The sequence below is a fragment of the Crinia signifera genome, chromosome 8 (genome assembly GCF_055691185.1).
Source record: "Crinia signifera chromosome 8, ASM5569118v1, whole genome shotgun sequence".
NCBI classification, from domain to species: Eukaryota; Metazoa; Chordata; class Amphibia; order Anura; family Myobatrachidae; genus Crinia; species Crinia signifera.
Genome location: NC_139224.1, coordinates 83762138 through 83789781, shown reverse-complemented (window position 1 = coordinate 83789781; position 27644 = coordinate 83762138). Strand labels below are relative to the sequence as shown.

General features: G+C 43.3%; 2 protein-coding genes across 4 annotated transcripts in view; one reads left to right on the top strand and one right to left on the bottom strand.

Moving 5' to 3' along the window:
- Positions 1 to 27644, bottom strand: part of TSEN15 (tRNA splicing endonuclease subunit 15) — a 38399-nt gene that overhangs the window by 10546 nt on the left and 209 nt on the right. For 2 of the 3 annotated variants that reach the window (XM_083156774.1, XM_083156775.1), the window contains exons 2-3: positions 25017 to 25098; positions 11218 to 11353 (exon numbers count right to left, since the gene is read on the bottom strand). In XM_083156774.1, the coding sequence (XP_083012900.1) occupies positions 11218 to 11353; positions 25017 to 25098 (218 nt within the window). Of the gene's footprint in view, positions 1 to 11217; positions 11354 to 25016; positions 25099 to 27104; positions 27620 to 27644 lie in introns of those variants that run through there. The other variant, XM_083156776.1, reaches the window with a different exon arrangement.
- The window catches only part of COLGALT2 (collagen beta(1-O)galactosyltransferase 2), a 201986-nt gene continuing 179751 nt past the window's right edge, over positions 5410 to 27644 (top strand). Inside the window, exon 1 of the mRNA XM_083156772.1 lies at positions 5410 to 5833. Coding sequence (XP_083012898.1) covers positions 5658 to 5833 — 176 coding nt within the window. The 5' untranslated portion in view covers positions 5410 to 5657. The remainder of the gene's footprint in view (positions 5834 to 27644) is intronic.

Sequence of the window (27644 nt, the reverse complement as noted above, 5' to 3'; positions counted from 1 at the left end):
TTTTCATACCCCCACTATCCACGTCGGCGTGAGTTGAGAATAGAATAGTGTGGCGAGCGCAGCGATACCTTCACAGTTATACACGTCCCCTCGCGGGCTTCACAGGTGTCCGTGGCGACGCGGACACCTGTGAAGCCCGCGAGGGGACGCTTTTACCTGTGAAGGTATCCGCGTCCGCTCGCCACGCTTCGGGCTCGGTGGCTCGCTGCGCTCGCCACACTATTCTATTCTCAACTCCACGCCGACGTGGATAGTGGGGGTATGAAAAGGTCGGAGGACGCGTACCGCCACCCCTCGCGGGCTCGCTGCGCTCGCCACGCTTCGGGTTGACGTTGATCGTGGGGTGCCGTTAAAAATTGTGGGGGCCATTTCAGACTTCAGGGGGACTATTAGGGCTCTGTGGCCCATTTAACATTGTTTCCTATGGAAAAATCGCGGGCATTGAGGCATTGAACACTAAAATCGCGTCCAATCTCACTTTTAACATTGGTCCCTATGGGAAATCGCGGCCATCGCGGGCATCGCATCGCATCGCACCCGTCAATCAGGGCTGAGCTATGCATCATGGAGACGCATCGGCCATTCACGCTCTCAGCCTCTGTAGCGCTGGGACAGCGCAACAGAAGCTGTTAGCGGCATCGGAGATAGTCGGTTCTCCCCGCTGTCAGTGCGGGGGGAGCCGGCTGTGAAGAGGACAGCGCTGGATCCTGGAGCGGTGAGTATATTGGTGTAAAAGTGAGGTGTGTGGATGTGTATGGAATAAAGTTTTACTTCTCTGTGTGTGTGTTTTCTTTTAACATTCTTTTTACAGGTGGACTACAAGTCCCAGCGGGCCCATTAATGCCCCGCATGCTGGGACTTGTGGTTCTCCAAGTCCCAGCATGCGGGGGAGGTCTGCTGGCACTTGTAGTTCTCCTGTGTCAAGCAATGCTATGTATGTAAGATTTAACCATATCAGGCCGGCGTCCACTGGCCACGGATGCCGGTGACAGCCCCGGGCTTCAGCCCTGGACGGGTGAAGCCTGGGGATCCCTTTATGGGGGGGTCCCCACTCCTCCAGGTACCCTGTCCAAGGCTGACCAGCCACGGTGCTCATGTTTCGGCCTAGGGACCTTATATAAAAAGTATCCCCCGGCTGTGGCATGACACCGAGGGCTGTTGGAGCCCGGTGCTGGTTTCAAAATACGGGGGACCCCCAGATTTTTTGTCCCCCGTATTTTTGGAACCAGCCCCGGCTCAATGAGCCCGGGGCTGGTTATGCTCAGGAGGGGGGACCCCACGCTATTTATTTTTTTATTTAAGAACAAAAAAAATCGCACATTTCCTTAAATTCGCACATTTTCATGCCTAAAATTCGCACATTTTCATGCCTAAAATTCGCACATTATCGCACCTAATCGCACTTTTTTCTCCGAAATTCGCATCTCATTAAATATGCGAAAAACAGCCAAAAAATGCGATTTGGTGCGAATTTTAGACATGCCTAAAAATCGGAACCTATAGAATGTCACCCAAAAAGTTATTAAATATTTGTTGATAAACATTTATTATTTTACATACTGGAGATTGCTGTATTTGTTATTTTAGTATGCAATAGCTGTTTGCAGCATATGTTATTTTTATTGTCAAATCTAAAATAAAATGGCTGGTATAAAAATATTTTACCTACTCCGTCCATCACTAAACACATCACATTTACTGCTGAAACATTTCATTTTAAAAGTCCTGCGCTCCAGAAAAGTCTGAACACAGTAACAGGACTCTCTCTCTTACACTTTTAAGCAAACAAAGGAGGTCTTTAAAACGTGTGATGGTGGAATGAAATCAGAGTCTACTTCCTGTCATTGCTTGTAATGGAACTTAACAATATATACAGTATGAATAAAAGACCACCACGGGAACAGTAATGTCTCTATTGCCCTATACAAGGAAACACCAGAGCCTCCAGTACAGCCGTGTTCCTCCAAAAACCCTTAAATATTCCAAGACAGACAACGGACACAGTAGCTTACACACCGTAAGGCATTTGTACAAGCCACTGTAAGAAGGGAAGGGAAGCTGCTCCCCAGCTAGGGAACAGAACAATCAAGTACTTGTGCTGCTGGCAATCCTGCATTTGGCAACAAAAAAGATTGAGAGTCTTCAATCTGACATTACGTTTTTACGTTCACAAGCAAAATAAAAAGGACGTTTAGCAATAACAGTATCTACATTTCAATTATAGACAACTGGTATATTAAATGTATATATCAATCCAGTCTCAAATCTATTAGTAGGTGAATACAGAATTGCAGATAAAACCACAAATATGATCTATATAATATACCACAGAGGTTTATCAGAAGTAAGCTGCCATAGTCACATCACATCCATGAATAATCGAATACAGGATGTTCTCCAGAGCTCAGATATAAATCATGGAGGACCCAAAATAATGCAAATCTTTCTTAAATAAATAATTGTGTTATGATCAAATGTAATTAGCACCAACCTGACTGGAACACTTTGTGCTGAGTTGTATTTGCCAAGAGAAACTTTTTATTTCTATGTCTAATTGACTTTAAATGTTGTATTTTTCCAGGAGAGATATGACCTGCATTATGTAATAGATTTCATTTTAGGAAAAATAGGCATAATCATAAACACGTACACGTCTCCACAATGAGTTTAATGGTTATTTGGATGCTATTTCTGCAGCATAGAGAATGCTCTTAATAGTGAAGCTTACCAGAAATATACACAGTTAGATCCATATACATTTGGAAACAGACTCAATTTTCCTAATTTGGGCTCTGTATGCCACCCCGATGGATTTGACATTCAACAATGGAGATACAACAGAGGGGCAGACTTTCAGATAATTCAAGGAGTTAAGCAAAAACATCATATGAAACATTCAGGAATTGCAACCATTTTTATACACAGACTCCTATTTTCATGGACTCAAGTGTAATTGGGCAGTACGGATGGTGTAATGGTTAGCATTACTGCCTCACAGCGCTGAGGTCATGGGTTTGATCCCCACCATGGCTCCAACTGTGCAGAGTTTGTATATTCTGCCCGTACTTGCGTGGGTTTCCTCCCACAATCCAAAAATATACCCTAGTAGGTCTGTGTTCGTGTACATGTTGTAGGGAATATAGATTTTAAGCTCCACTGGGGCAGGGACTGATCTGAATGTTCAACTATACTCTGTAAAGCGCTGCGGAATATGTATGCGCTATATAAGAAACTGCTAATAAATAAATAAATAATTGGACAAATTGGCATAATCATAAATAAAATGTTTATCGTTAATATTTTGTTGAGAATCTGTTTTAGGTAATGCTTTCCTGAAGTCTGGAAGCCATAACTATCACCACATATTTGGTTTCCACCTTTAACATGCTTTACCAGCCCTTTACTACATACTGTAGGTCTTCAGTTGCTGCTTGCCTTTAGCTTTGTCTTCAGAAAGTGAAATATATTCTTGATCAGGTTGAGTTCAGGAGATTGACTCAGATCTTGCAGACTAGTCCTCTTCTCTGCCTTATAACAACTTTTGAGTCAATTGACCAATTTATTTTTGTTTCTTTGAAAGACTGGGCTAAATATTAAAACATCTGTAATTCCTAAGATGTGATGTGAATACCCTCAATAAAAATCGGACAGTCTGCACTTTCAAATCATATTAATTATACATTGAATTGCAAATCATGTAATATGAGCCTAGTAGCAATCAGGACCTCCTCTAATTTGGCATGGTATCAATGCTACATGTGAACAGAAGACACGTGGAGAAATGTTGGCCCACGCTGTGTGGATAGCTTCCTGATATTTGTAAGTGCAGGACTTTTGTTGCAAACATATTTCTCTACTGCATCCCATAAATGCTCAATTTAGCAGGTATCAAACGGAAGTAAAGGACTGGATTTACACTGACTGACGTTAGTAGCAGGCGTGCAGAGAGACCTGCAATGGAAGTGAGCAGATGCTTGTAGAACACCCACCTCTGAGTGCTCTGACGCGCTTATGAATTGCTGTGTGTGCTACACACACAGAAATTCTCTGACATTTTTCGGAGCGATTAATTTAAAATATGTAAAATTGCTCAGATGGCTTCATATCGCCCTGTGTGTGGGGCCCTTAAGAGAAGCTGTACACACCACAATATTACGCCTGCACCTGAACAGGATAACAAAAAGATACCTAACATAGCGCTCAGTGCTAGCACCCAAGTGCATGCAGGAACTGTATTTTGTGCTCCATCTCTACAGGCTGGCAAACCTATATGCGTGACACAACCTCTCTGCACCCATTGCATATTATCAAACAGTGTAGTTTATTACCCGTCTGTTCTGTTATTTTTCTATATGCATTGAGAATTTGTATTGCTTTTTTATGCATATTATATATACACTGCATTTTTGCATTGAATTTTATTACTGCTGATTTATCTTTAATATTCCGGATTTATTTTTTATTATTAATATATGAATGATTAAGTGTTTTTTTATCTTCAAAAACCATGCACATACATTCTTCAAACACTTAAGCACCAGGGTTATATCTATATACTTTTCATGTCCCAATCTCTGTGTCCAGCAGTGATTGGGGCTTACTGGAGGTGGTGCCATGGATGCAGAGTGACTGGAGATCCCTCTGATATAGGCAACTGCCGGAAGATTATCCGGATAGCATTATTGCATTTGCCATATCACATGTGGTGCTTTTATTTTTCATAGCACTGCTCCTCATCACCTAATAAACAATGACGTTATGGAATACCCTACCGCTCAGCCAGGCCTAAATATACTTAAAATAATCTTAAAAGCACTTCTACAGTGAATGTGAGTGTCGCATTGCATGTTACCACGATAATAAGTGCACTTATTAAGTACTAAAGAATATCACAGATCATAGAATAATCAAACATGGAATAGCAGTTGGTAACAGTATGCCAGTTCGCCACAAGAAGTAATAATAATAATGCAACATATTTATTACAGACCACAAGATGATGTCTGCAAATCTCCACTAGAAATAATTCTACCTATACACTTGTGCAATTGCATTCAACGCAATATCGGGTTCGACTTCCCTTGAAGCTCACCTTTCGATAAATTGCAGCGAAAATACAATTTTTTGCCTTGTGTTGTGCATAAAATCATGCGATTGAATGCTGACAAAAACACCAGGAATAACATGATTGAATGCTGACAAAAACACCAGATTATCGAACAAATCTTGAAAAATTTAAATAGAGGGCTGGGTCATCTGGGGGATATATAAATAGGCAGCATTGTAACTCCCTGCACTCCTGTTTGTTTTGTTCCACATTGCTAGCTACTGTGCACTGCTTTGTTCTGCCTGGCATTACAAAGTGCTTCTATTCTGCTGTGTGTAGAGATGGATTCTTCTCGCTATCAGGCTCTGATGTGCTACATTGTGCTGAAGGTGAGGGGAGACAGGAAGAGGACCCAGCAAAGGAGGAGAGAGAGGTCTTGCTGGACAAGGGCCTGTTTACTTTAAAGGCCTAATCGGTCCTACATGTCCCTCCTGGCTCATATACACGACAACAACCTGGACGATTTCCACAACTTCCTGCACATGAATGATGACACTTTCCAGAAGTTGCTGGGTCTGGTGCCCCCCTTCTTAAGAAGCAGGAGATCAAGATGGCAGGTTCCTATCTCTACGCAGAAGAGGCTTGTTGCTACCCTGCGGTACCTGGCTACTGGGCAGTCCTTCGAGGACCTCAAGTTAGAGACACGCATCTCTGTGCAGGCATTGGGACACCATCCCTGAAACCAGCAAGACCATTATCAAGGTGCTTCAGTACAAGTATTGTAAGGTAAGAAAATTAGACCACACATTGCTTTTCATTTTAACAAAATATTTTATTTTAAAACCGCATGGTTTAGAAAAAAAAAATGTTTTTATTTTAAAACATCACTTTCTTATAAATATGTGGCCAATATGGCTGAACTTTAGCAAAAAATATAACAACAGATATGCATTCTGCTACTGTGGTGTTGAGTGGCCCCGCAGCCATGGCCGCAATGTACACATGCAGCTTGGTGTAGGAAGAGGGGTCCCCTATATCATCAAATGGTCCCTAGCAGCATGTGTGCATTATGCCCCTGGTAGCAGGGACAATCAATGCCATAGTAGCAGAATAAGGCACATCTGCTACAATATAATCAGGGCATGCATACATTTGTGAACCAAAAAATAGATATCTTGAAAAAAAAATTGCTTTTTGAAAATAGATGGCCAACATGGTGAAACTTTTACAAACTTTACAATAATGTAACTTTAAATAGGGATTTTACATTTCTGGTGCAGTATGATAGACGTTAATAAAATCACCCTACATTTAAGAGACTTGTCTCCTCCACCTCCTGCTTATCCCCATCTGACATCAATGAGGTATAAATTGCGGAGGGGACGGTGTATGTGTGGCTGGCTTGGGAAGGGTAGCTGAATCAGCGAGGAGATTGGAATGGAGGAGGAGACTGCAGAGTGGTGGAAGCGTGGGTGGATAGGGGTGGGGGCTGACGGTAACTAGAAGGGTGGTTATTTTGAGGAGGGGTCTGAGGAGGAGGTTGGTAAGTGTAGGCCAGTGATTGTGCATAACCAGAATGGTAGGTGGGCTGATGATGAGGATGGGTATTAGTGGAAGAGTAGGTGGCAGGTGGTGAGCTTTAGGTAAAAGGGACATGATGAGCAGGTGCTTGAGGTTGTGGCCCATGAACATTCCAATCTGGTGTCACTTGGCCTGTGAGTGTCTTGAACAAAACCTGTGACACCAGGTGGTGGCACTCTACTTGCTGTTGCTCAGAAAGTTTACACATGGTTTTGACAACATATGACGCAAAGTCATCAAGTTCATCCAGTTTCTGGAGCAGTTGTGAACGTGCCTTCAATAGTAGCGTGTCTTCCACAAATTTCGTTTTCCGTGGCATCCTCTCACGGTGGAGATCTTGATTCCTCGACTGTCTTGTAGGTCAGGGGTACGGCTAGGTCTTCAGGTGTCTGTAGTAGGTCTTGTGACTGTAGTGAAAAAAAAAAAAAAAAAAATTATATATATATATATATATATATATATATATATATATATATATATATATATATATATATATATATATATATATATATATATATATATATATATATATATATATATATATATATATATATATATATATATATATATATATATATATATATATATATAACTTTTTTTAAACATTTTCGCTTTTTTTACAGTTCCCTACAAGTGTGGAAGAATGGCAAGCCATAGCAGAGGAATTTGACAGTCGCTGGAATTTCCCAAACTGTGGTTGTGCCAAAGGCAGAAAATGTGCGCATCACCAAACCCACCAACAGAGGGTCAAACTATTTTAATTATAAAGCCTACATTAGCGTTGTTCTCATGGTGGTGGTCAACACAAACTATGAGTTTATTTTTCTGGATGTTAGTAAAAATGGCCAATGTTCAGATGGTGTGTCATTAAGGAATACCCTATTTTACGATAGGCTCACCACCAATTCCATTCATCTGCTGCCTGTTGAGCAAACAAAGAATGACCTGGGATATGTGTTTGTGGCAGAAGAGGCCTTCGCACTGTACAAACACATAATGAAGCCCTACCAGGCTCACCACCAATTCCATTCATCTGCTGCCTGTTGAGCAAACAAAGAATGACCTGGGATTTGTGTTTGTGGCAGAAGAGGCCTTCGCACTGTACAAACACATAATGAAGCCCTACCGACGAAGAGTCCTCAATCACGATAGAAGCATACTCAATTACTGCCATTCTAGGGCCGTCAAGTTGTTGAGAATGCATTTGGCATTCTCAGCAATCTGTTCATGATCTTCCACCGACTCATCAGCATGAGGCTGGACAAAATTAACTATGCAGTAACAGCATGCTGTATACTGCACAAAATGCTAAGACGCAAGGCCACCAGTAGAATGACTTTGGCTCCAGCAGGACCAGAAGACCCGAACCAGCCAGTGGAGCTAGTACAGATTTCTTTGCTGTCAGCGCCTGCAGCAACCTTACGCGGCACTGCAAGGGCCAAACTGGTCCGGGAAAGCTACAATGCATTTTTCAATGGGGAGGGAGCATGGTAGGAGGAAACCATCAGAAAAAAAATCATTTATAAAAAAAAATAATTTTTTTTTAAATTACCGCATTGTCCTCCTCCAAATCCTGACTTCCCTCCTCGGACTCTGTCATCAGGACTAAGGACTCCTTTGGTGACCGCTTCTCCAAGAGGAAGTTTCGTTCCTTGAAATACCACAGCTGTGGTACGTAGACCTTGTCTGTACCGGCACCCGACCTCTTGGATGCCTCGATCTTGCAGTTCTCTATTACGAGGACTGCCTGTATTTTGGCATTTTTCTTTCGCACCCAGGTAACCAAGCAGCAAAGTAGGTTAGCTTGTAGTACTCCAACAGGTGGTTATAGGCAGCCTCCCATTTCTGCATGTTCCTATAGTCCGGGGAAGACGTCAGCCACAGACACTTCTCCTCCCAGTACAAGCTGATACAACCGTATAAAAAAAAAAAATCGGGTGCTTGTTTAGTTTCACGGCGGCAGCATGGCCGCCGGCTGCTTCCGGGTTGTGCGCTTGGCAAACTATCTAAAATAAACTAACTTAACTCCATGCCAATGTGGATAGTTCATACCCCCACTATCCACGTTTGCATGGAGTTGATTTTAGATAGCGGGGCGAGCCACCGAGCTCACAGCGTGGGCGAGCGAAGCGAGCCCCGTAAGGGGACTCAGACGCATGGCTATGCTGCCGCCGTGAAACTAAACAAGTACCAAAAATCGCATTTGACAAAAAGAAAAAGAAAAAAAAAAGACAATTAATAAACATGGGAAAAGTTGCATTATTGTTGTTAAATAAAGTTAATTTTATAGTGGCATTATTCTTGTTAAATAAAGTTTGTTTTGTAGTTACTGCTGTGATTTTTGTGAAATGTGTTTTTGATAATACACTTACGTACGGGGTGCTGCGACTTAATGGTGGGCAGTATAATGGTGTGCACTGGGCCTGAATAATGGTGTAAAGTGAGCATAATGGTGGACAGGGCGTGGCCAGCAGCTTGTAGTGGGGTAAAATAATGATATGCAGGGTGCAGCAGCATAATGGTGTGCAGTGGTGAAGCACAATGGTGGGCAGTGGGGCAGCATAATGGTGGGCAGTGGGGCAGCCAGCAGTCGGGCAAAATAATGGTACAGTATGTAGGTTGCAGCAGCATAATGGTGTGCAGTGGTGCAGCATAATGGTGTGCACTGGGCCTGCATAATGGTGGTAAGGGCATGGCAGCAGCTTGCAATGGGGCAGCACTTTGGGCAGTGGGCCGGTATTAAGGAGGATAGAGAAGAACAATGGTGGGCGGTGGTGGTTACACAGCATAATAATCATTGGTGGCCAGTGGTGTAGGCTGCTACCTTATCTGCTCTTGGGAGCCCAGCAGATTGCATCCAGTCTCCTCTCCAGTCATGTGTACAGTGGGTGGAAGAAGGAAGAGGAGTGGCAAGGAAGTGACCAGAAATGTTCAGCAATCGAACGTCGCAGTTAGAAAAATCAAATGCGCACAAAACAGCATTCGACAGCACATACAATTCGATAAATAGTATATGCAGAACATAAGACCATAAGACCTGAGATTCGACTGGCGAGCCCGCGCATCGCGTCGCATGGTACACAAAATGTGCATACAATCATTCGATTTATCGAACAGATGTGGTCAAAATCGAATGATGCAATATCTAATACAGTAAGCAGCATAAGTTATACCTGGAAAACTAACACAAGCTCTTCTCTTTTATAGCTAATATAAAATGTGTGCCACATTATGGAAGAATGCAACATGAGCCTCAGAGGAGAAATGCTTAGAAGTGACTTATTACATTATTGCACACAAGAACATTTTGGTTGTCATTAGCAATATATATATATATAACAGAATGGCAGGGCAGAAGCTGCATTTTTCTGGCAGACTGCAGACAGTTTTTGTTATTTGCTGTTAAATCATCGGCAGTGTTGTGTAATGTGGCACAGAGGTCTCCAGAGACAGATTGCTACAGCAAGTTTATTAGTTTCCTGCAAAGTGGAATTGTTTATTACACAGCTACATAAAGCAGTATTCTGTGACAAAGAGACGATGAGTTGAACATCAATCTGGATGCAAGTGGTTCCCATTCAATAAACAAAAGCAACCAGCATACAAGTTTGTTACCTCTAGCCTCCCTACAAACCACAATAGCCAACAATGCGTCCTGTCAAAGTAAATAGTGTCAAAAAAGCAAGGTAAACACTGTAAATGGCTGTGCATGGCCAGCAGAAGGTAGAACATCTTCCAGATGTTTAGTTTATGATCAGTATTTTCTTCAGCAGACCACCACCAGCTAAAGATCTGCACACTGCTAAATTCGTGTCTCCTAACATCACTGGGATCCTGATAGTATCTGCTTGATGACTTCATGTATATAAAATAGTTACAAAATAAACAGATGTGCCCCATACTATGAGAGCCATAGAGACCACATTTATTTTTATTTTTAAGTTTCTTATATAGCGCACACATATTCCGCAGCGCTTTACAGAGAATATTTGAACATTCACATCAGTCCCTGCCCCAGTGGAGCTTACGATCTATATTCCCTACCACATGTACACAAATGTACAGACATTCTAGTTTTAATTTGTTGGGAGCCAATTAGCCTACCAGTATATTTTTGGGAATGTGGGAGGTAACCGGAGTACCCAGAGAATATACAAACTCCACAGTGTTAGGGCCAAATGTGTAGCCAATGGATAGATACAAGAACTGCCAGTGCTATGGCAAACACATACATCGTCTAAAGTGCCTTCTGCGTTTCTATTTTGACTTGGTTGCTTGTGGATATACACTTCTGGCTACTGTATATGATGAGAATGACGACCACTTTAAATACCATCACTAGCATAAGGGAAGTTGTAACGCATGGAGAAAGTCTTTTCAGACATAGTTAAGCACCATTTAGACAGTGCCTTTGGCCCATCATACACTACATTTGTGTTTTTATAATCTAAGCACTATGGAATGACCTTTTTCCTTTCTCTGCTACAAGTTTCCAAGCATTTAAGGAGCTGGAAGTACATTTGTTTTATAAAAAAAAAAAAAAGGGACAAAAAAAGACGAGACTTCAAAGAAGTAATCATATCACATACCTCTCATGGCTGCATGACATGGTAACTGGGGTAGGGATTATGACTTCAGGCACCTGGTCACCTTTCTCTTGCCCATGTAGATACACAAGATGAAGCTCATCTGAGCCCAATATCTGGACTTCATGGAAGTTTCTTGCTAGAGTAGTAAAATAAAGATGAAAGCAATACAAACACAAATCCAGAATGTACAGTATAAGAAACACTGACAATTTTCATCAGCACTGCTATGGAGTGCGGTACCAGTAGCTAATGGCTTTCTCCCCTATGTCTTAGTATGTTTGGTTTCAGGAAGCTTCGTAGCATATCTGCATATACACATACATACACATACAGGTATTTGTAATCCGGCACTCCTTGCTGAAATAAATAATTGCCAGTGGTGCCTTCCTCAAATGGTAATATCCAACAGTCCCATTGCGCCGATCCACAGCAACAATAAGTCAGGCGGCACTCCAACGGATTCAGGTATGAAAAAGATATGGGTTTATTCCATAAATGCCATTGCCTACGTTTCAAGACCTAAATCGCATACCGTACTTAGTGGTGTGCAATGCGTGCGATGCGATATTCCCATTAAATTATTAACTAAACTATCAACGCTAACCCGAAGTGTGGCGAGCCCAGCGGCGGTACGCGTCCTCCGACCTTTGCTTCGGGCTCGGTGGCTCGCCACACTATCTATAAATCAACTCCACGCCGACGGGGATACTGGGGGTATGAAAAGGTCGGAGGACACGTACCGCTGCACCTGCTCGCCACGCTTTGGGTTGGCATTGATAGTGGAGGTGGCATTGACAATGGGGGTGCATTTAACATTGTAAGCACCCATCAGGGTGCTTGTACAATTAAAAATCGCATCGCATGCAGCTATATTGCATGCAATGCAATTGTAAACGATAAAAATCGGGGGCGCCGTGCTAGGAAACAAGTACCAACAAAACAACAATAAGTGTACACAATTTATATATAAAACAGAAATAACTGTAATTAAAAAATAATGCTTATAAAATCACACAAGAGTAGCTTATCTGCCAAGATAGATGCCAAGATTTTTTTGTCTTTGCTTTCGTTTAATTTCATTTATTTAATTTTATCACTTTATGTTATGGTACTTGTTTCCTAGCATGGCGCCTGTCGTAGGTGATCGCATACCTTAAGTTAAGGTATGCGATGGACGCGACCAACGCGATTTTAGGGCTATTTTTAGCCTTTTCCCCGACAATAAAAAAATTGCGTCCATCGCATGCCATAAGTTAAGGCATGCGATCTGACAGATGCGATTTTATATAGGGAACAATGTTAAATGGGCCAATTGACCAGATTTTTCAGTGTATACCCACCTTTATGGGTATTTTACATGACAATTGACCGCCCCCCCCCCATTGTTAACGCCACCCCACGATGAACGGCAACCCGAAGCGTGGTGAGCGCAGTGAGCCCGCGAGGGGTGGCGGTACGCGTCCTCCGACCTTTTCATACCCCCACTAATCACATTGGCGTGGAGTTGATCTTATATAGTGTGGCGAGCGCAGCGAGCCCGAAGCGTGGCGAGTGCAGCGAGCCCCGCAAGGGGACGCGTAATACCTGTGAAGTTATGGGCGTCCGCTCGCCACGATTCGGGCTCGGTGGCTCGCTGTGCTCGCCACACTATATAAAATCAACTCCACGCCGACGTGGATAGTTGGGGTATGAAAAGGTCAGAGGACGCGTACCGCTGCGCTCACCACGCTTCGGGTTGGCGTTGATCGTGGGGTGGCGTTAACAGTTGGAAAAAAATAAAAATTGGGGTCTGGGGGCCATTTAACATTGGGGCCAATGTAAAATCGGATCTCAGGGACCATTTTTCATTGATTCCAATGTAAAAATCGAGTCAATCGCATCGCATGCGATCAACGCGATTTCGGGGGGTCCCGATGGATAAAATTTTTATCGCTGGCGCCGCGCTAGGAAACAAGTACCTATTTTATTACTTTCACATCCATTATTCTGTATTACTTATTCTCTTTCCTTTCTTATTCTACCCCCCCCCCCCATCCAACAAATAGCGCTCTAAAAACCGTCTGTGCAAAGACGCCTAGGCCAATAGTTCTGTACAAAAGATTAAATTGTGTTTATTAGGGTTAGTTATGTGGTGAGAGACAGGATTTACTTCTGTTAATCTACATAATTTATGATGGGAAGCCACAAGCTCTAGTTTAGTCTATTATACTGACCAATTTGAATAATTTCTGGACCACCAACTCGAGGCACCCTTGCAAGTGTCCTAATGCACAGTTTGGGAGCCACTGGCTTATGGGATACCGTAAGATTACCCGTATTTGTTAGGAGGTGAATGTTGTTAAATACTAACAAGAGAGATGGTGCAAGAGATGGACGATAGTGTCCGCTGGCAGCACAAATCTCCCAAAAGCATTTCCTCAAACTAAGGTATATAATTGAAATGCTGTTAACAATGATCAACCCCTGTTTAGTAAGGAAAATGATCACTAAAATGTGATCAATTCTTTTTGTTTTGAATGCTGCCATCCCTCCCTAACAAAAGTAAAGCTACAAAAGAGAGGAAAACATGTTTTGCCAACCTACATTGGAAGAATCAAGAATTTTTTTACTTGAAAATGAGAATGTAATTAATGTAGTCCTGTGAACCTGTCCACTTTTGCCTTGATCCTAATAAAGAGCACTTAGGAGTAGATAAATGACCATGCAGAGATTATGTGCACCAATACAGCTTCTCCCACATGTAAAGCGGCAGCAGTTACCGCAAATGCCGTGTGCACACGGATAACCCAAGCCATGTACAACATGAAAATTCTGTGACAACTGTAGCTATCAATTTTAACAGCTGCAGTTGTCATTGCCCATTCACCACAGCAGAGATAGCGCAGTCCCTGGCTGTGGCAGCTCGCGACTCTGGGCTGTAGGGGAAATCCTGCGATTTTAGGTAGATCTTGCACATGCCCAAGTGGAGCCAAACATGAGTTAGACTTGGCTGATGGATTGTGGAGAGTCTAGCAAGGCTCGCCAGAGGGAGGAGTATCCACTCCCCTACTCTGGCAACCAAGATATTCATACATCTTGGTGTTAGTGCTTCCTCTGTCACCTTGGTAAAAAGGTAAAGCAGGAAGAGTTATGCACTATGTGCCAGTGTAATAAATCTATCCCTTTGTTCAGCATGCCATGCTCTCAGGTATGCTTCCCTATTGTGCAGCTGGAAAGTGTAGCGTAATCTGACCATTCAGGCTATCAGATCAGAATGCTAATTCTTGTGTTCCCCTGATGTGCAGCCGGGAGGAATGCTTCATTTATGAAATGATTACGATGTTTATCATGATGAAGTGATGCAAGTAATAGGTGTAAACACAACAAACAAATGACCTATTATAAAATATGAAGAACTGATGTGACTATGTAAATCCAGGAGGATACAAACTAATCCTGATTATACAGATTGGTGAATTCCAAGTCGACTTCGATGGGTAGCTTTACTAAAGCTTCTATAAACCGACAAGTGGATGTGCTGCCCATACAAATGTGTCCTTGTTCAAATTAGGATTCATTAGCGGCAAACACAAATCAAATTATTATTACCCCAGGAAGTGACTGCAGAATGGCAGTAACACATGTGGTCAGCAGGCCACACATACCCGGCAACATTGCAGAGGCACAAAACAGAAGTGAAGGGACCGCTAATGCGATCACTTAAATTCTTACACAACTTCAGGGAAAAGCTCTTTTCAGAGTCCCTGCCCTGCATGTGTGTTTTGTTTTTAAATATACTCAGCGAATGTTAAAGCTTATACCTGCTCTAAAGGGATGAAAGGATGGCAGTGGTGACAGAAGAGGCAGTGGGAGACTGGGCTGGCAGTGAATGACAGGGAAAGTCAGTGGGTGTCAAGGAGAGGCAGTAAGTAGCAGTTGGAGAGAAGGACCAGGACACAGGTACGCCCTTGCTGCCAGTGGTGTGCGGCCTATGGATATCTGCATGTAGATGAGGGTGCCAGGAAGTGCGCAGCCTGCTGGTGGCAGAAGATTCTACTGGGTGGGACAGGAGTCGCAGAGAACTGGGATGGGGCAGAGCTGCCTAAAGACTCGACAGATCTCTGAGCCAGTGATGTGAGGAGTCTGAAGTACTAGACCAGTGGTTCTCAAACTGTGGCTCCTGACCCCAAAGTGGGTTGCGACCATCTCTGCATGGGGTCGCGACTCCCTGTTGTTGACCATCAGGCTGATGAGCTCTCTAATCTCTACCCCTTCAGTGATCCAAGGAGTTTGAAAAGTGTGTTGAATTATCTGTTACTTCAGACTTCTTGCATCATTTTTGCCTCTATAATACTGCCATTTATGTGTGGCCTGCTGACCACACATGCGTGTGACTTCTGTGGTATCTTGCTGGGGTCCTGTAATAATTTTAATTGTCTGACGAGGTCCCAATGCAAAATAGTTTGAAAATCACTGCACTAGACAATTCAACTGAATTTTCAAATTCCTTGGATCACTGACAGAGATTAGAGAAGTCATCAGAAGACTGATGGTCAGCAATGCTTTGTGGTCTAGACAGTTTGAGAACCACTGCTATATTGTGATTCTTTGTGAGACACATGAGAAATGTACATACTATCAAGATTGGGAGATGTTTCCATACCACAAATATTTTTATTTTCTGTATGTTCTGTAAGTCTTAAATACTTTGTTGGTAGAAAATAAAACACCAGGAACAAAAATTCACCACAGTAAACTGGTCATTTTGGAATTATTAAAAATACTTCCTGATGCACAGTTCTCTCTGATATACAGTTGCCTGTAGCTAAACTCAACCAATCCTAAAGGAAATTGCTTCCTGCCTGTTGTCAAGTCCAACAGTCTCAGTTTTTCTCAAATCAAAGAAAAACAAACTCACAGGCTAGTCTGCTTTAGCTTCTGGGAAGGTAAGCAGTTTTTTTTCTTTCCTTTATACCTTCTCTTAAAAATTAAAGCTCAAGCGAGGTAGCATTTTCATCTTCATTATTATTTAAGTTTTTATAAGTGATTTTCCCCTTAAATGTTCAAACATGACTATATTTTATCTACATCCTGCATTTTGCCTTCACGGTGTTCGGACTCACTTTGTTATGAGTCTTTTCAGATTAGTCTTGTAAGTGTGTATTTCAAAAGAAGTAATGAATTAGTAGAGTGAAGCAAATAGTTGGTTTATACACACCTTTGGGTGAGATCAAGGATATACTTTAAATCAGGGCTTGACAATTTTTTTTTAAATCTAGGAGCCAGCATGAAAGTTTAGGAGCCAGACAAACTAAAAATATTGACAATGCGCACACCAAAAATTTAAACCATAATGCCTATTACACGTCACACACCCATTACATACAGGCATTATACCACAAGTCATAGGCCAGTATTCAATGAGAAAAATTTGCCTTGTTTTATGGCGAGTTTGTGCTATTTTCGCGTTGGAAGGAGCATTTTGCTCTCCAAAAGTGAACCACCCTATTCAATGTGATATTTTCGCCGTGTCTCTCCGTGTAGCAATTCTCCATCTTTTCATGGAGAACTGGAATGTGAACTTTTAAACTAAAAGGTTTTTTTTTTTTAATTTTGGTGTAAAAAAAAAAAAATCAGGATTTTTTTTCTGTGAAGGGGCATGTTATTTTTATTCATGTGCTTATAGCACATGAATATATACTTAATTTGAAAGAAAATAGATATATATTTTTTTTTACACAGAGCAGCCAGCAGGGGGCCGGAGCTCTCGAGCCGCTCATTAGATATTCATATATTCACTGCATCCGATCATTACATATGCACGATCGGGTGCAGTGAATACTGGGTCCCCTGCTGGCTATAGGGGGGGCAGCTTGTGCTGCCTGGGTCCCGGGGAGCCCACCTCCCCTCCACATATGTTCTGGGGCAGCCAGGGAGACTTTAATCTCCCTGGCTGCCACCGTCCCCCGGCTCCCTGCCAGCTCCCTGCCGCGGACGCTCGTCCTCTGCAGGGGTTAAGACTCGCCGCGAGTGGCGGCGAGTCTTAACCACATTGAATAGTGGGAGCAGGAGTGGCAGCGAGCCCTCCGGAACAGGGCGAGTGCATGGCGAGAGAAAAAATCTCTCGCCATGCACGGAGAATTTTTTACATAGAATACTGCCCAGAATGCCCATTACACCGTATGCCACACACCATAATACCTATTACATATTATACCACACACCTTAATGCCCATTACAAACACCACATGCCATAATGCTCATTACATTACCAAACATCAAAAGCGGAACCAGAAAAAAAAATACAGGGGGGCACCCCTCCCCAGCCCTCATAAGCGGCCTTCTAACTCCCTGGCTCTGCCTCACACCCCACTAAGGGCGCCTGCCCCGCCTCAAATTGAGAACACCACATCTTAGCAGCATCCACCCAGTATTGAAATTCTGACACAGGCAGTTCCCGCCCCACGACCAGTCTGGAGGTCACCTACAGCTCAGCAGCGTACGTGTGGCTCTAATGTACCGTGCTTCTGACTGCACAGTAATCAGAAGCTGATGCCGCCCTAAATGTCTTCGGAGATGACAGGGGGGACACGGGCCGCTCTGTATCAGATCAGGTCTGCGGTGCGCTATTTAGAAACAAGGAAGCTTGCAATCCAACAGCCAATGAGGAGCTACCACTGCACCTGCTCCTGATTGGCTGCCGAACTCCTCTGATCGGTCTTGAATTTTGAAATAGCAGAGTAGCGGACCCGGGTGGATTAGGTTGTCCACCGCTCTGCCCAGCATTAACACAAGCCACCACTGATTCTGCCTGGCAAATCTGGTTGCCAGGAAGCAGTATCTGGTCGCCATGGCGACCTGGCGCCCGGGTTTTGTCAAGCTCTGCTTTAAATGCAAGGTTCTCTTACATCAAGATGAATAAGGCAAAACAGAACCAGGGTAACGATCATATAATATAAAAGAATAACAGACTTGACTTGAAGTGCAGGATAACAAAATGGCAGGCTTGGCTTTTGCAAGGCAGTTAAGGTGCGTACACACGGGGGCGATATTGGCTGAAATCGCTGGCAATATGGTCGCTGAGCGACCATATTGCCAGTGATTTGGAGTACTGCTGACGATAAATCGCCAGCTGCGCGCTCCCGTGTGCACTCCCCAGTGATCGCCGGTTGCAGGAGCTACCAGCGGCTTCCCCCGGCGCTGAGCAGGAGGTCAGCGCCGGACGGGCACCCATCCCCCTGGGGAGATCAGTGGTAGAAGGATTCCCTTATGTTGCTGTCCCCCCTTCTTCCCCTTCACAACCTGGAGGCTGCAGCGCCGCTTACCTGGCTGTGCGGCTGCCTCTGACTAGCAGGTGGCGGGGTGAGTACAGAGAGGTGACGTCTCCCCCCCTTCCCGGTGACAGCAGCAGTGTCTCCTTTTCATCGCCGACGAAAAGGAGACACAGAGCAATCATATCGCCCCGTGTGTACACACCATTAAACCCATACACACTGGTCTTTATTCTGGTTGACTCGCAAGGCTGCAAATTTCGCCTGATTTGCATAATCATCCATTCACAGCCTTGGGTGCGGGGGAGAAATCATTTGATGGTCGGCGACCATTGAATGATTTCTTCGGCGCTCAAAGATCTGAGACACCTCTATGGTGATCTGTGTGCACCCTGTGTGAGGACAGGGCGAGCAGCTGATATCGCCTGACATCAGCTGCCACCAGCCGCACCATCGGGAAATTACCATGGGAATGCCCAGCTTCTAATGGGAACTCCCATGAAACGCTGGACATTCCCATAGCCAAATTCCCCAGTCCCCCTCCCCATGCCTCCCTGCCCAGACTTCTGTGTGCGAGCACTGTGGGAGCTCACACACAGTGGCTGCACATGCACATAAAAACCTATTCGCATGCGCAGTCACGAACAATCGGTCCCCCTTGAGAACGTGCACAATATTATTAATGTTATTATCGTACATATAGTTTGGTGTGTACAATTGATAACAATAAGCATTTAAAATTATTCAGTGTGTATGCCAGTATCTGTAGCTTCGGGGAGTTCAAGGCTTGATAGATTGTAAGCTTGCAGCAGGGCCCTCCTACCTCCAAGTCTGTCTGTTGTTACCCAGTTTGTTTTATTACGGTCTACATTTGTAAAGCGCAAAGGAATCTGCTGCACTATATAAGAAATTGTAAATAAATAATAAGGGTTGTGTAGCATCAGGCAACTGGTGCAGTATTATACTTGCAATGATGTTGATATTAGAAAAGATGTCAACCCATAAAGGATAACATGAATAGTAAAAATAAATGAAGATGGATCATAGCCTTTTGTAGAGATGTGTGTCAGCAGGAATATTGAATATGGAGTCCTATGTAACTCCCTATTGTTACACTCAATGGTTTAATAAGGGTGTAGTCCTGGGTGGATACATTTCCAATGAATGGATTCCTGGTCTATGAGTCCTAATGCAGGGGGTAAGCAGCATATGGTGAGCAATGCGTTTTGAGCCTTTAGGCCATGGGTCCTCAAACTGTGGCCCTCCAGATGTTGTGAAACTAGAAATCCCAGCATGCCTTGCCACAGTTTTGCTATAAGGGAGTGTTAAAACTGCGGCAAGGCATGCTGGGATTTGTAGTTTCACAACATCTGGAGGGCCACCGTTTGAAGATCCATGCTTTAGGCCCTTTATCAAGAATGTAAGGCACTAGTGTACTCAGACCCTACAGTATATGGTTCTGGGACTCAGCTGTCCCTGGGTACAGACTGGCCTGCAAGACAAAGGGGAAATTGAATGGATTGCCGATTAGAAGCAGGAAGGAAGTGCAGCAGTACTACAGACTCTGGGCACCCTGGGATCTGAACTGCGAACCAGGAACAGGTTACACTGACCATACACACAAAGATTTTTGACCAATATGGCTGGTTCGAATGAAAAATATGGTAATAAATGGGTTAAAATGACAACTGATGATTTGCTCTCAAACACTAAAAACAGACAATAGTCAATCTGACAAATTAGTTCAATCCATTTAGATATAACCAATTTGTCTAAATTACTGTTTTATCAGTTTTCCGTGATTTCAAAGCAAATGGTCACCTGTCATTTTCTCACATACGTTCTGAAATTTTTGTTCCAACTAGTCACATCGGACAATAAAGGGTAAATTTACTAAGATGGGAGTTCAATTGAAGATCGGATGTTGCCTATAGCAACCGATCAGTTTCTATTATATTCTAAAAGGTGCTAATTAAATAAGGAGTAGAATCTGATTGGGTGCTATGGGCAAAATCCCATTTTCAATAGAACTCCTATCTTTGTAAATCCACCCTTAAATCTTTAGGGGTATGGCCAGGTTTAGATTGATGCAATGGCTTAACATTCAACATTAGCTGGATTAGACTTATGGTGTGTACACACTTGTACAATGTGCATGAGATTTTGACTATATAGTCAAAATCTCATCTGGATGGCATGCAGATCGCACAGGTTTTAACCCTTGCGATCCCGATGCACGCTCCCGTATCGCAGCCAGAAAGTCTTGGCTGCATAGACTATATAGTGCAGATCTGCACTATATAGTCTAATTGTATGCAGATAGCCTAAATTGTAATATAGTCTAAATTGTACAAGTGTGTACACACCATTACTGTAAGTAACAAGAACTGATAATCAAGTACTAAGTGCTCAGAGAACCTAAGTAATAAACAGGAGTAACAGGTGCATCCCATCAGCCAATTGCCTACAACTGCAGAAAGACAACGATGACGTGTTATCAGCCAGTGTGTACCACCGATAAATCTGTGACCGGCGCCATTCACAGATATATACACGTCGGCTCTGCAACACAGCCGATGACCGTCCATACTGCCGAGCCGGGAGCCTCCGGTGATTGACAGCTCAGTGTTTGTGATGTCAGTCCCAACGGATCAGGCAGTGTGAATAGAGAACACGCTGCCCGATCCATCTGTAGATATATCTGCAGATCAACTGATCTGCAGATAAACCTATTAATGTGTACCCAGCTGTAGGAGCACCAGCAGAAGTGATACTGCAGGAATCAATCTTGGAAAGTACCATCACTTGAGGAAGAGTGGTAGTGCCACCGATCATAACACACGGCAAAATAATTCTTATGTGACTTATGCTGCTATAGCCCTTCCTGTTCATCTCATTACCAAGGTGGAGCAGGAAGGTATACCGACAAGTATTAACATCTTGGCTGTGGCAGGGTTCGGGCAGCAGGTGGCGGGGTCCAGACTGCAGGAATCCGGCAGCGGAGGCTGGGTGCTTGTAGCGCTATTTGCCGGGCAGCTGGGCGGAAGAACTTGAATTTTTTTTTTTAAAGACTGGGCGGACGCTCTCAGCCAATCAGCATCCGGCCAGTCTTTTAAAAAAAATTCTAATCTTTTCAAACCCAGCAGCGCTTCCCACCGCGCTGCCCAGCAAAGCGCTGCAAGCAACCAGCCGCCTCTACCGGATGCCCGTAGTCTGGACCCTGCTGCCCGGACGGAATCAAACTGGGATGCCGGGTAAGTAACCAATTTCTGAATTCACTTCCGATATTGCTGTAAATCATCTTAATCAAACTTTATAAATAACGATAAAGTGACTTACATATAAATCATTAATAAAACTATTTTGTTATGAAATCTTTGCACAATAAATTACAACACTGCAGCCTACTGTACTAAGCATAAAAGGAGGAACACCATCTCCTATAGAAATAACATGAAAATACAGTGAATAGCTTGGCGCAAGTGTTGTAAAAAGATGTTCATTTCAAATCACCTTAATGGTTAAAAAGTGCACAATGTATTAAAATATATATATATACTGATAAAAATCATCATAAGGACCACAGCATAATTTCCAGTGTCACTACAGAATTTATACCCTGATCTTATGCTGCATCCACAGAATCTTGGATTAGACTGCCGACATCCTGGCAGAAAGTAAGTAAGGAAGTAAGTTTTATTTAGGTACTTGTTTCCTAGCACTTCGCCCATCGCATACCATACTTAGTGGTGTGCGATGCGATATTCATGTTAAATTAACAGGAGTGCTTGTACAATGAAATATCGCATAGCATTGCATGCCAGAAAATGGCAAGCAATGTGATTTTTAATTGTACAAGCACCCTGATGGGTGCTTACAATGTTAAATGCACCCCCATTGTCAACGCATCCTCCGACCTTTTCATACCCCCACTATCCACATCGGTGTTGAGTTGATTTTAGATAGAGTGGCGAGTGCAGCAAGCCATCAAGCCTGAAGTGTGGAGAGGACGCGGAATACAAGCCCGAAGCATGGCAAGCGAAGCGAGCCCCGCGAGTGGACGCGGAATACATGTAAAGTAATCAGTGTCCGCTCTCCACGCTTCGGGCTCGGTGGCTCGCCACACTATCTAAAATCAACTCCACGGCGACGTGGATAGTAGGGGTATGAAAAGGTCGGAGGACGCGTACCGCCGCCCCTCGCGGGCTCGCCACGCTTCGGGTTGGCATTGATAGTGGGGGTGGCGTTGCCAATGGAGGTGCATTTAACATTGAAAGCACCCATCAGGGTGCTTGTACAATTAAAAATCGAATCGCGTGCCACTATACGGCATGCGATGCGATTGTATAAGATGTACTACGATCAAAATCGGGGGCGCCGTGCTAGGAAACAAGTACCGATATTTATATAGCGCACTTTCTCCATCAGGACTCAAGGCGCTTTACAGACATTAAAAATAACAATGCACATACTGTAATACAAAGGGTTATCATTACAAGGAACAAGTAATAATGGCAGTACATATATACAGCACATGTACAGATATGCACTAGGTGCATTCTAATAAGGGGCACGGATATGGGGAACATATTCCCCGAGTTGTGCAGTACCGGGACAGCCATCCAGCGGCGCCACATGGTGATTGCACAGCCAGCTAGGTAGCCAATAACAGTACTGAGATTTTATATATATATATATATATATATATATATATATATATACACATACATACATACACACACACACACTAGATGTACTGTAATGAGGGATACAGACATAAGGGAACATATCATTACTGAGCTGTACAGCACCCAGGCAGCCATTCAGCGGCGCCACATGGTGATTGCACCAGCCAGTATCGTACATATAGAACACAAAAGAACAGTACAGGGTACACAGAACTAGACAGAACACAATTAAAGCACAATTCTTAGTACACAATACAGCTGAGATATAAGGAAGTGAATGAGAATAGATGCAGGTATAGATTGTAGGTGAGTAAGAGAGCTGTAGTTGAAATGCAAGAAGAGTGCTGTGAGAACAGGAGGGAAGAGGACTCTGCTCTAAGGAGCTTACAATCTAGGAAGAGGGGGAGACAGACAGGTGCTGGATGTGGTCCCGACAGTCATTTACCCAACGTCGGAATCCCGACTGTCAAAACGCAGACAGACAGGTGCCCGGCGGCCACCCGCTATTTTCCCACGTGTGGGTCCACGACCCCCATAGAAGGAGAATAGAATAGGTGGCGAATGTAGTGAGCCACCGTACCCGCAGTGTGGCGAGTGCAGCGAGCCCGCAAGGGGCTTTGTTGCGCTCACCATGCTGTCTGAGTCCGGGCAGTCGGGATCCCGACATCGGACTAATGACTGTCGGGATCCCGAATGTCGGAACCCTATACCACAACCAGACAGACAGGTGACATGAGGTGCAGGTAAAGAGACCTGAAGGCAATAAGTGAGCATGGCAGGGATAGTCAGGATATAAGGCAGCAGGTAGAGAGAATGGACAAAGCAGTCCTCTCCCTCCTCCTAGGAAGGCATTTCTACAATTGTAACACCTGCTGATTTATATGGTGACAGATTCATACAAGGTTTAGGTTCTGCCTACAGTCAGTCAGGAGCTGCATATGCCCACAATTCATGTATATCATGTCTATTATACAGGTGAATCAATATCTGGGTGTATTTATAATTTTTATTTCAAGTATCAGTTTTTACTACTATGATTTAACAGCACTATAAATCTGTAGTGCCCCAACAAAGAGACATGGGGGGTATTCAATCCGGAATTACGTCTGAATCCCAGCTGTTTTCTGACGGCTTCCGGCACAAATCTGACTGTTGGTATTCACTGTCCAGACAGTGGAGTGTTTTAATGTAAATTTCGGGGCTCTCTAGAAAGGTTCTATAGTAACGTTCATTCTAGCACACTGCACCTTTCAAAATCCGTGCAGGTTCTCTTTCCTGCCTTAGCTGTCACTCTCTGCTGTGGTGCTTCTAACACAGTTTGGTCTGTATCACTTTGTTGAAATACAGATTAGACTGTGTAGTATTGTCACTATAGTTCCCATTAGTGCAGAATTCCCTGTTTCCTTATCTCCCTTTTTTTGGAACTATGAGCACAATTTTGACCTGTTTGATGGGCTGAGAGTATTCTAAGGCAGTGGGGAGAAGGAGGCTGCCGCTGGGGGGGTGCACAGAACTACACATCTAAAGGGGAATCACAAGCTGATACAGAGTGCAACATTCAACCACAAGCATCGACAGAGTGCCGAGGGGGTCACCGGAGGAGCTGCTACATCCAGATACAGTGACAAATAGACCACAGGCTGCTATAATAGGCTGATCCTGTTTACTTGCCACAAATTAAGGGGCGGGGCGGGGGGGACACGGATGGTGTGGCTTGTACACCATGCAAGAAAGTTTGATCCAGACTCCTATCTATTGGATAAAGGTCCAAGTTTCAAAGTATTTCTATATTTATATGATGGCTGGAGAACTAAATTATTAAGGCTCAAAGCACAACATTCATAATCATAATTGAACATACCTTCTAAAAGATCCATGTATACTAGAAATGCTGCATAAACTTGGGCACTGTCTGCGACATCCAATGTCATCATTTGCTTAAACTGCAAAATAATAGTCAATAACAAAAAAATCATTACAATTTTCTTAATGCGGTAAAGGTCATTTATTTCAGTACACCAACCATGTAATGTGGGTGATCCACCAACCTGTAATAATATCAGCCCTTTTTAAAACACAAATTTGAAACCAAAAACTTCCAAATTCTACACTATTAGGCAGTAGGGAACTGTACTGTGATAATATACGCCTTTTGTTCTTCTTAATTACACAATACCAGCTTGAATATCAGTTATAGTCTTTCTAACATCATATGGAATGTTTCTCAATCCATATGGAAAAAAAAAACATAGGGACAAATGTAGAGTCACCGCTACACCAATATGGGTGTAGTTCAGTGGTTCCCAACCCTGGTCCTCAAGTACCCCCAACAGTGCATGTTTTGCAGGTCTCCACACAGAATCACAAGTGCTATAATTAGCTCCACCTGTGATCTTTTCAAATGTGCCTGAATAATGAGTGCACCTGCCGGGTGACCTGTAAAACGTACTGTTGGGGGTACTTGAGGACCAGGGTTGGGAACCACTGGTGTAGTTGGTCGATGTTTTAAATGCTGTGCATGCATCGGAGGAGTCCCGAATGTTAATGCAAAGAGATGCAGAACAAATGTGGGGGTATATTTATCAAAGCTTGGAGGGTGATAAAGTAGCAGCACCTCAGCTTCTAGATGTCATTTACAAACACAGCCTATATAGTGACAGTTAGGAGTTGATTGGTACTTTATCCATCTCTGCGTCCTCTCTCCAAGCTTTGATAAATCGGTCCCACAGTTAAGCAGACATGGAGCCTTATTCTAGTTCACTCTTTCTGACAAAATCCTTCTTAGATGGACAAAACCATGTGCACTGCAGGTGGGGCAGATGTAACTTGTGCAGAGAGAATTAGATTTGGGTGGGGTTTTACTTCAGTGAGATCTATATTGCAGTGTAAAAATAAAGCAGTCAGTATTTACCCTGCACAGAAACAAAATAACTCACCCAAATATAATTCTCTCTGCACCTCCCCAGTAGGTTTTTAGCAAAAAATAAAAGTACATTTGGAGACTATGGTTTTTGGAATAATTTGGATAACGGATATTTGGATAAGAGATACTCAACCTGTAATAAAAAAAACATTGTTCCAGCTCATGCTAGAAAACTTTGCATTAACTTACTCCCTGTTATAAACCCAACAAAAATTAATTGCACTAAAACCCTGTCACAGTAGCGCTAATCCCCTTCATAGTTGTGATAAAAGAGAAGCAAAGTACGTTTACCTTCCGATATGATCGATTGCAGGTTAAAACTACGTGCAGTTACCTATACTTCAAATGTTACCACCTTGATTGTCGATATTTTGACAAAATCAAAATATAGACCTGCATTAAATGCATTTTAAATACGGCTTATAACAACACGTATTTTTCACGATGTACAGAAAAAACATAAACAGTCTTTCATTGGGTAGACAGCATGATGGTCAACAAGCATTACGTCGACATGCAGAAATGTCGACAGTCAAAAGGTCGTCATGGGATTTTTCACGAATTTCGATACAGTAGACATGGACAGTGAAACGTAGCACCGTGTCCCCTCGCATGGCTCACTGCGTTTGCTATGCTTCGGGCATGGAGCCTCGCTATGCTTTGCACACTATTTTTTCTACCACCGATCCCTGGTGCATGAAATATCGGCATGTCCGCTCAAAAAAAAAAAGTGAAAAATCCCATGTCTTCCTTTTGTCTGTCGACCTTAATGCATGTCGTCCATCTGCTTGTAGACCTAGTGACCGTATCCCCTTTTATTATTATCGGAAATGTTATTTACAGACATATATTAAATTAGTACTGACGTCAGTAAAAACCATGTCTACATACAGTATTTGGATAATTAATATGTCAACGTGCTTACCATGTCAAATTTTTTATTATTTTATTATTTCAGTGCCAGATAGAGCAATTACATTTTTGCTCTGTTCAGGTGCAAATGACGCCAGCATTTAGCATGCTTACCTCCTAAGGTGGTGAGTTCCGTCTGGGCACCCAAATGGTACTTTCCACATGGCACCTATTAGTTGTCAGGTTTAGTTGCTTTATGCTATGACAGCTGTCACCAGGGAGAGGAGAATACAGCCTCCCTGTATGGTCCGGGCATGCCGCAATAAACGGATCGGTCTGGACCACACGGGGAGGCTGGTGAAAGTTATCGAATGCATCCCCCCAGACTAGAAAGCCCCGAAGAGTTTGATGCCAGGTCTGGCGGTTCAGTGTCTTGTCCCGGTCCAGTTCTTTATATAGTCCCCATATGACATGGTGTCATTGCAGAACAGTAATCGGTCAGCTAGGATATATTCCACTGTTTAGTGAGGTCACCAGGACTCATCATTTTAGGCAGTATCTCACCCCTTACACAGATTAGCTACTGAACATAAGATTCAATTTAGAACAGCATCACATGAGTAAAAGGTACAGAGAACAGCCTGTTGTAGCAGGACTTCCTCAGCTCCTGCACTTCAGCCACCATGCTGGCCAGAGGGAGTAACAGTAAGCGAA